This window comes from Aricia agestis, chromosome 1 (genome assembly GCF_905147365.1).
Source record: "Aricia agestis chromosome 1, ilAriAges1.1, whole genome shotgun sequence".
NCBI classification, from domain to species: Eukaryota; Metazoa; Arthropoda; class Insecta; order Lepidoptera; family Lycaenidae; genus Aricia; species Aricia agestis.
The window spans coordinates 11,515,522-11,532,831 of record NC_056406.1 but is presented as its reverse complement, the minus strand read 5'-3'; the positions used below and the strand labels follow the sequence as shown (position 1 = coordinate 11,532,831).

Genomic DNA, 17,310 nt, shown 5'->3' with positions numbered 1-17,310 from the left:
TTTGACGTAACGAATCGTAGGACTTAATATCTAGTTGATTCTAAAAGATCTTGACTAGTGGGTGTTGGTTTTGAGTTTGAATCAATCATTTTCACGTAACAGTACGAGCTGCGCAGAGCAGCCGCGCGAGCCTCGTGTTCCCATCACTGCCATTCTCCACACGGAAGACTCCATTCCAAGACGACGCTATTGCTAGTAAGTCGCAGTCATATCGACTAACACAGTGGTCAGTCATATAAAATATTATGTATTATTCAGTCATTCACCGTATTTGAAAATATAGTTGAAAGTATAGTAACATGAATGTTAGTGGAAAGCGAATGTGGATTTATCGATAAAAAGCATTTTGATATTGTCATATATTATTATCTTACCTAACTTTACAATATCTGTGAACTATTGTGTCACCCATAGACGTTACCATGGAGTTATTGTTGTTATGTTACTTTGTAAATATTATTGCAAATAAAACTACATGAATTAACATTGTATATTTTAATACACAATAGATATTTTATGTGTTTGAAACAATAAATTGCATTTTGAGATGTTTTATATCCGAAATGACTCCTTTTAATGTTTTTCTATAATGAAATCTTTTTACAGACTATGGAACGTTGAAGGAGGACCTACCAACAGTTGGGTCTAACCCATCTCTGTACTCACAAGGTAGCACCGACAATGTCACCCACGATCGCGCCAGAGAGGATCTATACCAATGGATGGCTAAACAGGAGCCTATTAAAGTTGTAAGTATTTGGTATGTGCAAAGTGCAAGCTACATTTTCATATTGCGCTAAAAATATTGCACGAAAATATATGATACTCTTTCTGAAAACTTTCTAGATTCCTTATGATTCTTATGATAATGAAGACTGGACTTCTCGAAACTAATAATTTGTCAAATACTATGTTATCTCCTACATCAATATGTTATTGGCTGAAACCACCTGTTCCAAGTTTGAATAATTTAGCTAAATTCAAATACAAAGAAAGCATCCCTTTCTAAATTGTCTAATGTTCATAAATTTGCATTCAATGCCCATACATCAGGAGTCGAAAAGCAAGAAGTCAGTGATGCCCCCGTCGAAGATGAACCCTCGGCCAATCACGACGATGCCGGCGTGCAGCCTGTACCCGGTGCAGGGCTCGCTCATGCTGCTCGACGCCCACCTCGTGTTCCAGCCCTTCCTGTCAGCTCTAGGCGTGTCGCCGCATCAGGTCGCACATGGTATGTGAATCAGTAAAACTAGACAATAGTGTTTGTCGTTTTACGAATAGGTAAATCCTATGGTTTTTCTTATTGGTAATTAAAAGAAACATCTGTGAAAGAATGACTCTGATATCTTAAAAACTCTCCAAGATATAACAATTCGAAAATCACATAAAATAAACCTTCCCAAAACGCTCCATACAAAATGTCAACACGCTAAAGACGTCACACGCTTCTATAATTATATAGTTTGTACGCATCGCGGGAAGACTTTGTTCGATAGATATGTTGAATGTTGCGTTTATGAAAGTGGTTTCATAAGAAAAATTGTCATAAATTACATTACTTATCGAATGGTTTACAAATATTTACAAATTGTATTTAAAAAAATTGACTTGACCATCAACTTTAAAGGCTCATAAAAATACATAAGTTACGAAGCTGAAATTTTGGAAATGCTTATTTTTAATATGCTAATCTTTGACCTTGGCCACATCCCTATTCGTAAGCAGGTCTAATGGCCGCTTTGAGTATCTCGTATTTGGTTTTATTTTATTTATTTTAGATGTTCTAAAGAGCTTTATTATGTGAAATAAATTATATGTAACAGATAAAATGTTTGTAATTTAGTATGTGCAAATGCGTATACAATAAAAAATATCGCTGAACGTCAATTGAATACATTGGTGATAATTTTAGACCTTCGCGACAAGACGACAAGAGTCATTACTCATAATATTCTGAAGCTTACGTTACCTTTTGTCCACCGCGACCATCCTGTATATAAGACAAAATACTACATTAAAAACATTTTTTATAAACTGGTAACATTTATTTGCAGGCGAGTCTAAACACACCGGGTCCGGCGAGGGCGGAGGTGCGAGCTCCGGTCTGGACTCGCTCGGCTCCAAGCTGCTGCTGCTGGCCTCCGTCGACACCTTCCGCATCGATATAGTGGTCGGCGAGCTGTCCCGGGACCGACGACATAAAGGTTTGAGAGACAGAAAAAGATAGAAATATTCCCATATTATCTTTATTTCCTATCGGATTTGCAACATATTGATTGGTGGAAACGTTTTGATAGAATGTAGACAAATATGGTTAAAAAGTTTATTTGTCACATAATACTTAATTACATAAAGATTTAGTGGAAACGGATGTATCCTGCCACTTTTTGTCACCGATGGTACTATCAGAGAAGTTGATTCCTAGGCAGATGGCGGAGCAGGCGGACCTCATCCGACCCATCACAGCTAACATTGAATTGAAATAAGCCGACCAAATGACGCAGGTCCGTCAACTGCCTATGAATGAATTTCTTCGATGGTACACCTCTTGGAAATAAAGTTAGAATAATTATGATGTTGCATGTACTTACCAAAAGTGAGTGAATATTGTACTGTAAAACTCGAGTTTATAATTTGTTTTACTTTAATTCCCTTAGCTACTCCGGCTCATGCGGATATTCCATCCGAAACACCAGCATTCCTCTGCGAAAAGATCTCTTTAGATGTTGATATAAAGAAAGTTGCCGATATGTCTGTAGACGACCTCATACAACGACAGAACGTACTCTATATCTCGAGGGGCCAACTCAAGAAGCACATTAGTACCAGACTCAATTTCAATGTCAGCATACGATTTATATCTCAACAGGTACGAATTGTAAAACTTCAGTAATGTTTGTGGGAGATTAATATTGTTTATGACTATGTTTTAAACTATGTGTACACATAATTTTTTTAATTAAATACACAGGTAAATATGCCACTACTGCGATTACTACATCAAATAAGCAATATGTATCAAAACGTGAAGGACACACAAATCGAACTGAGGACACAGACGAACGGGTCGAGGCGACACGATAAACATTCTTCAGGTATTCACGATAATTTATGAGGTTGAAGTTAATCCTCACAAGTGCATACTAACAAAACATCCTAGTTTCAGATTTCCAAGAAAACGTTGTCAGCATTTCATCGTTAGACAAGGACAGCCAATATGCAGTAATCGACCAGAAGTGGGACTTACCCGCCACTCTGGTGCCAGACTTAAACACATCCGTCGGCACTGACAAAGAAGTAACCACGCCTCCTCGCCCGAGACCACAGTCGTTCGCCCAAAAACTAAGATCTACGGGGAAAAGCGTCAAGGGACGACTTGGTAAGTTAAATTGGATTTAGGACATAGCGTTGAGAAAAGTGGTAGTATGTACAGTGTACACTTTAGAACTAAATAAACAAATAACTAATAAGTATAAATCTTAAAAGCCAGTCAATTTACTTTAACAATTTCAATGTTCTCTGTACATAATTCAAAACAGCTAAATATTATTATTTATTATTATTGTTTATATTTTGTACTTGATGTTACGACTATTTCGGCCGCAGGTTACAGTTCGCTCAGCGAGGGCGCGCACACACCGCTATATGCCGCGAGCGCGGGCGTGACCGGGGGCGGAGTTAGCGCGGGGGCGGGGGTGCCCCGCTCGAGTGCCAGTAGTGTGCCGCCCCCGGGACACCTGGCGCCGCGCTGCTGGCGTACGCTATACCACCTGCTAGATCTGTACGCCAATATGCCGGACGCTGACACTATTACGCACAGGTGTGAGATTAACGTAGTTTTTGGGAGCTTTCAAAAATTATAGTCAAGTAACATATAGAGATAGATATAACTGGTTTTTTATTTACGTATACGTAACGTGCTTAAATCACAATTGATATTGCTGGTGATAATTGTCATATATGACAAATCCGTAAAACATATTTTAACAATAAAGAGCGACAAAGGCTTTAGCATAGTGAATCTTCTGTGCAACTATTTTTATTAGACCTAAGACGTGGATAAGCTAAATAATTATCTAAATAGCTAAATAAACGCTTTAAAGGTAAATAATAACATTTCGTTTTCACTTTAAGGTTTTCCGTTTCGACGGAATTGCCAGAGGCATACCGCGGCCGTGCACGGCCGAGCTCACGTGAACAGAACGCCAGCAACTCATCATCTAGCGGCTCGGGCATGGGCATTGTGGTCGTCGGCCATGCCAAGTAAGTCATAAAACAAAATATCAATTTTTGTCTGAGAACTTAAGAAAAAACATTTTTTTTTTAACGGAAACCCAAAATAAAATCAAACGTTTTGTGCATTATTTAATGTTTTTTTTTAGGATTCATCGTACGCGTCTATTGGCGTCACTGTCTGGTCTGAAGTTGGAAGCGGAGATAACTTCACTGCAGTGTTCGCTGTCAGCGGCGCGGGCGCGCCACAGTTCCCTCACCGGCAACCTCGGACGAGCCGCCATCGTGCTTTTGGAGGGACCAGCGCACGCACATCAGTAAGTTGTTGCCCACTTGAATATTGCCTCCAATACTTATTACATTTTCAACTAAAACAAATCTATGTTCCATGACTCCTCTTAGTTTTAAAAATATTTAGTAAAAGAATACGCTATACAATGATTTTTGCCGTTAGATAGACAAGGACGAAGCATTGTATGGCTAATTCATTATGTAACTTTTTTGTTAGTAAGTACCAAGTATATTTTTTATACAAATCCCATTTACTATCTCAAACTATTCAGAACTGTGGTGCGAGCGAGTGTCGGTAAAACACAAGCCCTATACTCCTGGGAGGGTGGACGTATGGGCGCCGCGCTATTGGCCGCTATCGGTGGCGTACGCATTGACTTGCCACAACATCCCGTCGCGCTCCACGGTGTCATGACGCGATCCTCTCGGCAGCTGTCATCGACGCTGCAGGTATGTGCAATTAAGTGTTATTGATTACCAAAAATAATTGTAAATGTAAAGATGGAGTTTAATTTCTATTCATCTTAAGTTGTTAAGCATGTTTTTGTCAGTTTTCATGAGAAGTTATTTCCAATGAAAAACATTGCGTATTTTCTTTCCATTCTGCATCAAATGTTGTTTTTTTAGCTTATACGAAATAGCATTTTATGCACATGAATCGACATACTTGTATAAAGACTCAATTTTAAATAAATAAATATATAATGGCTTATTGTGTACTAAAAATGTTACTATGCAGGAATTGGGCGTAACACGTACTTCCTCGCGTATGTCCCGCGCGGGTGCGACTGCGGCGCCGGTGGAGGAGGAGGAGCGAGCGTCCCCGCCCCCCACGCGCCGCGCCCCGCCCCCGAGACCCGATCCACTCATACAGCCACTGCAACTGCAGTTCTCCGTCATGTTGCAAGTTAGTACAGTTGTTATTTCTATACCATGGTCAAGCTATAGTTAATATATTATTATTAGCTTTAGAATGAGGATATACTAAGCGTAACTACACTGCAGCGAAGCGATTCGTCACCATACGACCTTCCGACCGACGATTCTTTTTATGAAATCACATGAGGTAAACCGCATAACGCGCCAGCGGTGCGGCTACGTGACACATTATGTCAGTACTATAGAACGGGAAATATCGTGTTGCTCCGCTGCAGTTTATTATCGATTATTGCGGTCTCCGGATCCGTCGGCTAATGTTGGAAGCAGACGAGCCATTTTAATTTATACCATATTATAATTTATATTATAACTCAACAGAGTCTAAGCATCACGGCGGCTCTACTGCCGTCGCTTCAGGCGCAGTACAAGATGGAGCGCGTGCACAGTGCGGGCGTGACGGCGGCGCGCGCTCACTTCACCGTCGACCTGCCGCACCACTCGCTCAGCTTCGTCACGAAACTGCAGGTTAGATGATTAGTAACAATATTAATTATGAAATATTTTTTTAAAAGCTTGTTATAAATAATCCTTAGCGGAAAAAAAATAAGCTAAGTTATAGTTTTAACTCATTAAATACTTACTCATTAATAAGGTCACATTGAATTTTAGGTGACGGAGGCGAACATTCCCGCTGCGGCGTCGGTATCACTGCCGGCCGTGTCCTGCCGCGCCCGCGTGTTGGACTGTGAGCCGGGTGCGCCGCCGCCGCAACCAGATTCCGCAGGTACGCCAGTTTACGTACACGTGCGTACTTTGAAATAAAAAGTGGTATATTAAGTTCTTCTGACTTAATGATCTAGAGCTGCTTGTACAGTATTCTTATGTCTACTTCACTAACATATTTTGTCAAAATATCGAGCATTCTCTTTCATAAATAAATTATTCTTATCGTGAGCGATGACACAGACTAGCACAAGTGGGGCAAAATCTTATATCGGTTTTTTTTGGTCGACAGCTCCAGAAGGCGTAGTTTTGCGTGCGGGACGCTACCTTTCAGCCACCGCTGATATCGGTCTATTCGAACACACGCTCTCTACTGATCTACTCAACCATCTTGTATTCGTGCAAAAGGTTTTCATGAAGGTAAAACAATTAAGGCTATTTCTCCTTGAAATAAAAATAGATATTTGTTTTAAAAACTTATATTATTGACTTATATCATGTTTTAGGAAGTAAATGAAGTAGTCCAAAAAGTATACGGCGGCGAAAAGCCTGTGCCTCTCTGGAATGAAGACGACACGTCGTCGTCTGCTTTTAGCAGAATACTCTTCTCACTTCTTATAAGGATAAAGGTTTGTAAAATACCACACTTTTATGCATTTATTATAATTATCTTCCTTTTTGTTTTCGCAGTACATTTTTACTTTCATTGAAGGCCAGCCGACAAACCACAACTGACTTTCAGTAATTGATATACTCCAACCAAATAAAATAAGCCTTAACTGCTTATTGATTTCTTGACTATTCATTGTTATGTACAGCGCATCCAGCTGACAGCGACGACGCCCAGCAACTCGGCGGTGCGGCTGGAGACGGGCGCGGTGGAGCTGGAGCTGTCCAACCGCGTGCAGAACGTGCCGCAGCCCGCCGGCCCGCACCAGCTGCGCTTGTTTGCGCGCGCGCAGGTATAACATATAGTTTTATTCCAGCTGCCTACCGTGTAGTGAATGGCATGTCATACAGAGAAAAGCACAGCCAGTAAGCACTTTGAAATTTATATTAACATAAATATGTCGTTGCTCCTGCCTTTCTGACACACAAATAAATTGCTGTTTCATTTAAAGTGGTGTAAATTTTACAGGTGGAATTGAACCTAAGTCTCGGTCAACTAATCCGAAACGCCATGTTCGAGGAAGCAGAACCAGAATTCCAACAGTACGCATTCTTCAACACTCGAATATGTAAGTAATATTTTTACAATAATAAAAATATTTTTTCAATATTTTGTGTCCCAAAAATGTTGTGGGACAGATTTTAACCGAATTTTCCCTTTTCAGCAATGCGAAATGCATTCCAAGACGAGATAGTTTGCGACGAAGACAAGGAAGTGGTTCTTATAACCCTAAAACGACCACTCATTTACATCCAACCCATCGCCGTTGATAAGGCGATCCTTGTGTGGCTAAACTACAAAAATGCTTACGAGTACTGGAACGAGAAACGATTGAACTTGAACACAGAAGTATTGACTGCAACACAACAAGTTTTTGAGAAGGTGATATTTCTTATGTATTTACTAAGGACCACGATTATAACCAAATTAAGCTTTGTAAAAAATATTCATGCTCTAAAATGTAGTTAAAAGTATAATATGTTCTTTATTCTAAATATTGTTTTTAAGGTGCAACTGACGTCACAAATGTCCACGCCGCATCTCAGTACGTTATTTCTCCAACTGAATGTAGACGACATCGGCATTTGCCTGCCTCTGAATCAACCACCCATGGTAAGCTAGCTTCATTATATTTGTTAACACTTATCAATTTTATTGTCTTTATTAAATCCAGCCCATTGACTTAGCTAGTTTATATTACACTGCTGCACTTCAATTTAATGAAGAGTTTGACAGATAACGTATATATATACTAGCTGTCCCGGTGAACTTCGTGTCACTTTAAAACCTTCCCCGGACTCCCACGATCATTTTAAGACTAAAATCAGCCAAATCCGTTCAGCCGTTTTCGAGTTTTAGCGCGACTAACACATTTGAAAATCCATTTTTATATATATAGATACAAGAATTGCTCGTTTAAAGATATAAGATTAATTTTCGTCTCTGAGTGCGGCAGTTAATTAACAAATCATAATTCCAACTATAGAGTACCTGGGGTCGCGGTATGTACGAGCCGGACTCGCGCGGCGCAGTCGTAGTTACACTCGAGAGCACCAGCATATCCGCCTGCAGCTCCGGCTCGCTCGTCAGCAAGGGCCGCTTCGTGGGCCTCTGTCTCCGCTTCGCTGACGACTTCGAAGCCTCGCTCGACGATTGGAAGCCGGACCCCGGCGAAGCGTGCATCAACGTGTGCTGCGTGTCCGAGGGCACGTACGAAGTGTGCAGTCGTACTACGGCTGCTAAACAGAATGGTACGTTGCGTGTGTTAGCACACTAATATTGCGAACTGTGAAAAAGCGATACAATGATGTCACATGACACATTGTCGTTGGATGGGTGAGATAGTATATCAGTCAGCTCATGCTCATATGTCATGTCAGTGTGATAACGCTACAAAACTAAAAACTTTAGGATGATAGGACAACATAATTTTAGTATTAGTTAATGGAATTATAGTAGTGTATTCTAGTTTACAACATTTTTTTTTTTATGAAATAAGGGGGCAAACGAGCAAACGGGTCACCTGATGGAAAGCAACTTCCGTCGCCCATGGACACTCGCAGCATCAGAAGAGCTGCATGTGCGTTGCCGGCCTTTTAAGAGGGAATAGGGTAATAGGGGATGGTAGGGAAGGGAAGGGAATAGGGGAGGGTAGGAAAGGGAATAGGGTAGGGGATTGGGCCTCCGGTAAACTCACTCACTCGGCGAAACACAACGCAAGCGCTGTTTCACGCCGGTTTTCTGTGAGAATGTGGTATTTATCCGGTCGAGCTGACCCATTCGTGCCGAAGCATGGCTCTCCCACGTATAAATTACATTGCAGTGTTACTTTATTAAACTGTTACAATTTTTACAGAAAACGCAAAATGGTTCCTAAATGTGTCGTGGCAGATGGAGGGCGTAGACATTCACTTGGACGTAAACGTTGGCAAACAACTGTCGGCCCTGGGACATACGCTAACTATGCTGACAGGTAATTTGGAAACATCCATAGTCTATATAGAATTGTTTAAACGAGCTATATAAGCTAAATCTGGAGACCTAATACTTCCACTTTTCTTAGGTTTTGAGGAAGAAGACACATTAAAAATGGACTACGAAAGCGATCTAGACGATGAGGCCGATACAAGTAAAGATTCTCAGGTAAGCTAACACTCGACTAAGATACCGCCAAGTCAACAATATAAATTATTATTATCAGTTAAAATAATGGAGTAATTTTACCCTTGAAAGCACCCTTATTGCGGATATTTGTACTCTTATTATAATTTTAAATCGTAGACGTATATTATTGGAAGTGGCGTAGCGATGCAAAAGGTATGTAGGGTCCCTCTGACGTTCTTTAAGCAATTTCCAAATTTGTAATTGACATTAATGGCGTAAGTTCAGGAACATTTTTCCTGTAAAAATTACTTGCCATAGTTTTTAAATAGAAAGTATTTGTGTTCATGGAAAGTATTTTTGTTCATAGAAAGTATTTTTGTTCATAGAAAGTATTTTTGTTCAACGGTAAAATAACAATTACCATTCGTAAGTAAACTTCTACCTAACCTCTTTTAACTCCCTGCAGGAGAGCATAGTCTTCCGCCGGAAGTACACGGAGCAGCTGCCGGCGTTCATGTTCGACAGTACGCTGGACGCACGCCAGCGGTCGCAGCTTATAGAGAAGGAGATGCGAGAGCAGGCGCGCATCATCAGCGATCTACGTTCATTGGGTGCGAGCCACGCGACAGTACAGCACGAGCTGCGACGCATGAGAGACTTAGAGGCGCTCGTGTATAAGGACTTCCGCAGGTCAGATAACGTTTGCACCCGGTTATTATATTTTTTTTAAGTAAACTTGACGTATCTGTTAATATTTACTATAAAATATCTTAAGTTCGAATCTATAGTTTACCTTCAGACATGTTCGTGTATTAGATACATGTATACAGTTGATTAATAAATGAACATTTATATACTGCCTAGTTTTTGTCTACGGCTCCGCACGCGTAGATAATATCATTTTCTTTGTTCATGGAATAAAATGGTAAACCAATTTTATCATTGTCTACATAATATAACACTTCTTGTTACAACAGGGACATGATCCAGAAACTTCGGCGGCAGAGCGTGCGTGCGTCGTCCATCACCAAAGGCAAGCTCGGTCTCGGCTCCAACCGCAGCCAGTCGTTCGCGACGCCGCCCGAGCTGGACGCACCCTACACGTACTCCACGTACGCGCCCTACACGCCGCCCGAAAGGGACTCGTTTGATCCTAGTATAATGTAAGTGCTAAGTATAATTCGGTTTAAAAATTACAAACAAGGGATGGTAGGGGTTTATTACACGATAAGTTTTGTCATCTTGTCGACAAAATGCTCTGAACTGCCCTAGTAGACAAGTGGCAAGCGGTTATCGTAAACGCTAACAAAATGTATGCGATTTCTTCAAAATGTCAAATTCCATATGTTTTGTGGCGTTGGCGTTAGCGTTTACGATAATCGCTTGCCGTTTGTCTAGGCCCGGCGGTTAAGTATCTTGCAACAGGTAAGCAACAACCAGTTATTGCTAAACCGATGGCAAAATATGTAATCGCCTAGCCTATCCTGTCCCACCATTATCCATGTCAACTGCCTTCTTCCTGAGACCTTTCAAATAGCTTAAAAACAATTTTTAACGTATTTTTATCACGTATATAATTGTCCTAGTTTAGAATGTTGTAAAAGATGCTTGATAGATGAGTACCATTGAAGAAATTTATTCATAGGCGGTGACGGACCTACGTCATTTGGTCGGCTTATTTCAATTTAATGTTAGCTGTTAATTGCGATCGGTCGGATGGGTTTGATTTAACGCGACCAAATTACTTAGGTCCGCCATCTGACATCGCCATTGAAATAAAAATAAAATTTAAAAATGTCACATACATACAGGGTGTCGGAGCCACTGCCAAATTTACTGGCGACGGGCACCGCGGGGGACTCCGGTGAAACGCTGCTGCTGGCCGACGACGAACGGCGCCTCGCTGACATTATCGAGAACAGCTCCTGGAGCTCCATGGAGAGCGAGCCTCTTACTGGTAAGTACCATCGAGGAAATTTATTCCTAGGCAGTTGACAGACCAACGTCATTTGGTCGGAACACATGTTCCGCAAATTGACTTCAAATTAATGTTTATTGTAATCGTTCGGCTGGGTTTGACGTAACGCGACCAAACTACGTAGGTCCCCCAATCTGCCTAGGAATCATGTTTTCTGATAGTACCTTCGTGGTCTAGTGGCTTGGTTAGTTTTTGTAGCTTAAGTTAAATTTCTGGAGCTACACAAAATGTTGTTTTCAAGGTAAGTTGGGTAAATGCATATTAACATAGACTGGCGCTATGAAAAAGGTGAATCGTTGATTAAAAAAAATAATTTCGATATACTTAGCCGACGAAGATAACGCATCTAATTTTTGTACCGCGTGCGAATGTGTGCGTGCGGGTGCAGAATTCAATGGTACTAAAATCGATTTTCATCTTATTGCCTTATCGGGCCATTTCGATTACCATAATATTAAACTTTCGTCGATATATAGCCCGTCAAAAAAGTCACGACATTAATAGAATCGCCACTTGTTTCCGGTGTGGCCTCTTATGGCCACACTGTATCCAGTCACTATAAAAGATTTTGATACTTTATATTAAATACAGTTTAAAAACACGTTGTAAATATTATGATTTATATATATTATGTAGTTAAGAAAATTTGAAATAATTATGATGTACTTATATTGTGTGTTTAATTTACGACATTACAAGAAACAATCTATGTAAAGTACCTACCTATTATAATCTTTGTATATGTCATAGTCTGTCTCTGTCAAGAAAGTGAAGAAATTAAAAAGTGGCAACATCGTAGTGTCATCCCTTTCAAATCAATCTAAGAAATAATCGGTCAAGTGCGAGTCGGACTTGCGCACGAAGAGTTCCGTACCGTTATAGAGCAAAAATCAGCCAAAATTGTGTTTTTATATGGGGATTATTAATAATTATTAAATAACACATATTATAATTATGGCCTATGTGAAAATTTCAAGTGCCTACTTGTTGTCATCATTGTTACCGAGCAAAAAATGTTTGAAAAATTATGTTTGTTGTATAGGAGCCCCCCTTAAATATTTAATTTATTTTGTTTTTAGTATTTGTTGTTATAGCGGCAACAGAAATACATAGTCTGTGAAAATTTCAACTCTCTAGCTATTACCGTTCTTGAGTTACAGCCTGGAGACAGACGGACAGACGGATAGAAATCGAAGTCTCAGTAATAGGGTTCCGTTTTTACCCTTTGGGTACGGAACCCTAAAAAGAAATGACACTACGATGTTGCCACTTTTTGATTTCTTCACTTTCTTGACGGACTATATAAAAATGCAATAACTCGATTAAACGGTTGAACTGATGTGGCTAATTTTAGTCTTTTTAAATATACCTGGAAGTCCAGGGAAGGTTTATAAGTGACACGAAGTTCACCGGGACATCTAGTCACTAGTGCTACATATTATTATGAATTTATAACAACTGTTATTTAAGTACCCTCTCCCTGAGAGCTGCAGAGCTACTTTGATGACCAGTGAGAGCTGAGAGAAGCTCACTCCTTTTTTATTATGGAACGACTTATTTAAGAAAATACAAAAAATGAATAAGTGAAAAACTGGGTTTTGTTATTTTAATAAAATATGATCATCCAAATAATATTCTATAATGCAGCCGGAAACAGAATCATCGCCACTTTCTAGGTCCATGTAGTACAGCAGTGGTGTCACAGTGAAGAGGCACTTTCATCTTCAATAATCAGCTCTTCAATATTGAATTTAGGATATCCTAATTAAGGGTTAATTCCCACTCCTTGTATTTATTTTCAGTTTTTCAAAATGATAGCATAAATTCTCCCAGTCATTTCGGTTATTTCGCTAAACGCTTTTTCTGCTACCTGTAAATATAAAACGTAATAATTATAATATTATATTTCGGGGGTTTGTCCTCGATATTAGTATACCTTTTTACACTGTAGTTTCACCTCTATTTGTTACCACGTCATAGCATCATTTTAGAGTCAAGAAAAAATAAAAAGTTGTCTCCATATTTTCCCGCCTCTTGTCTCTGATTTTCCGTTTCTCCTGTTACCTGCAACTCTAGAACCTTCATTCACTTTTGTGCTTGCCACGAACGCACTAAAATTTAACTTTAAAAATTATTTTCATACTAATTTTGGTTTCAAAATGCCTAAACGCAAAAACGAGAAGTCGTTAGATTATATTGTTAAAAAGTTAAAGTGGCTAGAAAATGAGATAAAACGGCGATCTCGGCGATCTAGCTCTTCGTCCTCGAGCGTATCTTCGTCATCCAGTTCCACTTCAGGTGAACGTGATGTTAACGGTAAGTTTGCATTTTGTTTTAGTGACACATGGATGGTTACAAAACGGATAATATTTTAATAAGGGCAATTCAGGGAGTCGTTAGGATTATCTCACTGCCTAAATAAAAATGCATTCAGGGTAGTCTGCAGGACTATTCGCGCATATTTTAAATTATTGCACTCAGGGTAGTCTGTAGGACTATTCGCGCAATATTACATTTATTTTGCATTCTGAATAGTCTGTGGGACTATTTGTCGCATTAATAAATTATTACATTCATAATAATCTGTAAGATTATTTGTCGCGTTGACAAATTGAGGGTAGTTCAATAAGGGCAATTCAGGGAGTCTATATAGGATTATCTCGCCTGCCCTAACTAAAATTGCATTCAGGGTAGTCTGCAGGACTATTCGCGCATATTTTAAATTATTGCACTCAGGGTAGTCTGTCGGACTATTCGCGCAATATTACATTTATTTTGCATTCTGAATAGTCTGTGGGACTATTTGTCGCATTAATAAATTATTACATTCATAATAATCTGTAAGATTATTTGTCGCGTTGACAAATTGAGGGTACTTCAATAAGGGCAATTCAGGGAGTCTATATAGGATTATCTCGCCTGCCCTAACTAAAATTGCATTCAGGGTAGTCTGCAGGACTATTCGCGCATATTTTAAATTATTGCACTCAGGGTAGTCTGTCGGACTATTCGCGCAATATTACATTTATTTTGCATTCTGAATAGTCTGTGGGACTATTTGTCGCATTAATAAATTATTACATTCATAATAATCTGTAAGATTATTTGTCGCGTTGACAAATTGAGGGTAGTTCAATAAGGGCAATTCAGGGAGTCTATATAGGATTATCTCGCCTGCCCTAACTAAAATTGTATTCAGGGTAGTCTGCAGGACTATTCGCGCATATTTTAAATTATTGCACTCAGGGTAGTCTGTAGGACTATTCGCGCAATATTACATTTATTTTGCATTCAGAATAGTCTGTGGGACTATTTGTCGCATTTAAAAATTATTACATTCATAATAATCTCTAAGATTATTCGCCGCGTAGAAACATTGAGGGTAGTTAAAAAAATGCATTTCTATTTTTAGATTATCACTCTGCAACTGAAAATCTGGAACAGACGATTAACGAGGATATTTTAGCCATTCCATCTACTTTCGGGGCTCAAGAGCAATCCGTTGTAGAAAAACAAAATACGGATTTGAATCCGGCATTTGTTGAAGTTTTGGGCATTGATCCTAATTCTATTACAAATTATGGACCGGAAATTAATCCTGAATTGGCAACAAGATTAAATTACGTTTTAATATCTGGTTTAAAAAAAGAGGAACGCGTGGATTTCTCGAAAAAATATTTGATACCCGAAAATTGTCAATTAATAGCGGCACCGGAAATGAAGGCCACGTTTTCAGAAATATCACGGAAACGTGATTGCGCAATACAATGGCGTCAAAAAAGTGGTGCAACTGTTATTTCTTGTTTGAGCCATGAGCAAGATCACATCAAAAATTATTAATTCTAGAGATTCACCCGATCAGGAATTATTACAAAAACTTGTAGACGCTACACGTCTTTTATGTGACGTGCAATATAATGATTCCGTAGCTCGTAGAAATTTTGCATTATCTACAGTTAAAAAAGAGCTCCAAGATCAATTGGCTAACACAAAAATTACCAAGTATTTATTTGGAGATAATCTCGCTGAAACGCTTAAAGTAGCTAAAGCAGTCACTAAATCGGGAACCGATTTAAAAGACCAATCAAATACAGGCGTGAGACATTTAAAAAACTGGAAATCGACGCCTGCGAAGCGGAGGCAGTTCCCAGGCCAGTCGACCCGTCACCAGCGTTCAGTTCCATCATCCAGAACCATGACGCGCAATCATCCACCCCAGAAACAACACGCGCCTCAAGGGAGCTCGTGGAACGCGTCGTCTCATCGACAGCGACAACCACGGAAGCGATAGATGATACTAGCGAGGTAAGCTACGCAGGTCGTCTTAGCTTTTTTATTAAAGAATGGTCAATGATAACTAAGGACCGAAAAATCTTGTCATGGATTAACGGTTATAAAATAACATTTAGTAAATTAGTTTTGCAGTCGACTCCACGCTACACAGTTATTAAATCAAAATCAGAACAAATTAATTTTGACTATGCAATAAATAAATTAAAAAATATAGGCGCTATTGTAGAATGTGACCATTGTCCTGGAGAATTTATATCAAGTGCTTTTCTCATTACAAAACCAGATGGCACAATGAGATTTATTCTTAACTTAAAAGAACTGAATAAATATATAAATACTAAACATTTTAAAATGGAAGACTTGCGTACAGTTTTAAAATTGGTATCTAAAAATTGTTTCATGTCTACAATAGACTTAAAGGATGCTTACATGTTAATAAATATCCGCCCAAATTCAAGAAAGTATTTAAGATTTTGCATTATTCAAGAGGACAATACTAAAACTATTTACGAGTTTCAAGTTTTACCATTTGGACTGTGCACGGCACCTTATATTTTTACTAAATTATTAAAACCGGTGCTTAAGGTATTAAGGTCCTGTGGATTTTTATCCTCTTGCTACTTGGTTGATATAATGTTATTAGGTAATACATTCGAAGATTGTGAATTAAATGTAAAGACGAGTCGTGAATTTTACAAGCCCTAGGATTTATTCTAAATTTAGATAAATGTTGCTTACAACCGTCTTATACTTGCAAGTATTTGGGTTTTATTATAAATTCAAACGATTGGACTATTAGTTTACCTCAGGATAAAAGAACGAAAATAAAAAAGCAACTAAGTAAGTTCTTAAATATTAATCGGTGTAAAATTAGGGAATGGGCAAAACTTATAGGCCTCCTTGTTTCAGCCTGTCCAGGTGTAGAATACGGGTGGATGCACATAAAAGATTTAGAAAGATGTAAATATTTAAATTTAGAAAAGGACGAGTTTTACGATAATAATATGGATATCCCAAGTTCAACGAAAGTTGACATCCAATGGTGGTTGAATTCCATAGGCAATACTGTACTAAAAATTAAAGACCATAATTTTTGTCGCGAAATTTATTCTGACGCCTCAACAACGGGATGCCCCCCATCCCGTTGTTGAGGGAGCGTGTGAGGGTCAATCGGCAGGGGGACAATGGTCACAGTCTGAAAAACAACAACATATTAATTATCTAGAATTACTAGCTGCTTATTTTGCATTACGAATTTTTGCGAAAAATTGTTATAATTGTCAAATACTATTAAGAATAGACAATACGACGGCCGTTAGTTATGTTAACCGTATGGGTGGAATACGGTTTCCCGCACTCAATAAAATAACTAAAGACATATGGCAATGGTGCGAGGAAAGAAAATTATACATTACAGCAGCATATATTAAATCTGCAGACAATTTTATTGCGGATCGGGAATCTCGAAAAATGCATCCTGATACAGAGTGGGAGATATTAGATACTGGGTTTCGCCAAATAGTTTCAACTTTTGGTCTGCCAGACATCGATTTATTTGCAAATCGAATAAATAAAAAATGTGAAAATTACGCATCATGGCAATTAGACCCTGATGCAATTGTCATTGAAGCTTTTACAG

General features: G+C 39.0%; 1 protein-coding gene across 2 annotated transcripts in view; it reads left to right on the top strand.

Annotated features, from left to right (window-relative positions):
• The window catches only part of LOC121727337 (transmembrane protein KIAA1109 homolog), a 44,979-nt gene that overhangs the window by 14,255 nt on the left and 13,414 nt on the right, over positions 1–17,310 (top strand). The window contains exons 12-37 of one of the 2 annotated variants that reach the window (XM_042115121.1): positions 103–195; positions 607–749; positions 1,054–1,231; positions 2,055–2,204; positions 2,658–2,869; positions 2,972–3,095; positions 3,167–3,379; positions 3,607–3,820; positions 4,135–4,263; positions 4,383–4,550; positions 4,797–4,974; positions 5,264–5,431; positions 5,782–5,928; positions 6,073–6,187; positions 6,419–6,546; positions 6,633–6,755; positions 6,945–7,088; positions 7,265–7,364; positions 7,461–7,678; positions 7,805–7,909; positions 8,283–8,547; positions 9,153–9,269; positions 9,360–9,439; positions 9,867–10,090; positions 10,378–10,563; positions 11,212–11,357. In XM_042115121.1, the coding sequence (XP_041971055.1) occupies positions 103–195; positions 607–749; positions 1,054–1,231; positions 2,055–2,204; positions 2,658–2,869; positions 2,972–3,095; positions 3,167–3,379; positions 3,607–3,820; positions 4,135–4,263; positions 4,383–4,550; positions 4,797–4,974; positions 5,264–5,431; positions 5,782–5,928; positions 6,073–6,187; positions 6,419–6,546; positions 6,633–6,755; positions 6,945–7,088; positions 7,265–7,364; positions 7,461–7,678; positions 7,805–7,909; positions 8,283–8,547; positions 9,153–9,269; positions 9,360–9,439; positions 9,867–10,090; positions 10,378–10,563; positions 11,212–11,357 (4,068 nt within the window). Of the gene's footprint in view, positions 1–102; positions 196–606; positions 750–1,053; positions 1,232–2,054; positions 2,205–2,657; positions 2,870–2,971; positions 3,096–3,160; positions 3,380–3,606; positions 3,821–4,134; positions 4,264–4,382; positions 4,551–4,796; positions 4,975–5,263; positions 5,432–5,781; positions 5,929–6,072; positions 6,188–6,418; positions 6,547–6,632; positions 6,756–6,944; positions 7,089–7,264; positions 7,365–7,460; positions 7,679–7,804; positions 7,910–8,282; positions 8,548–9,152; positions 9,270–9,359; positions 9,440–9,866; positions 10,091–10,377; positions 10,564–11,211; positions 11,358–17,310 lie in introns of both variants that reach the window. The other variant, XM_042115115.1, reaches the window with a different exon arrangement.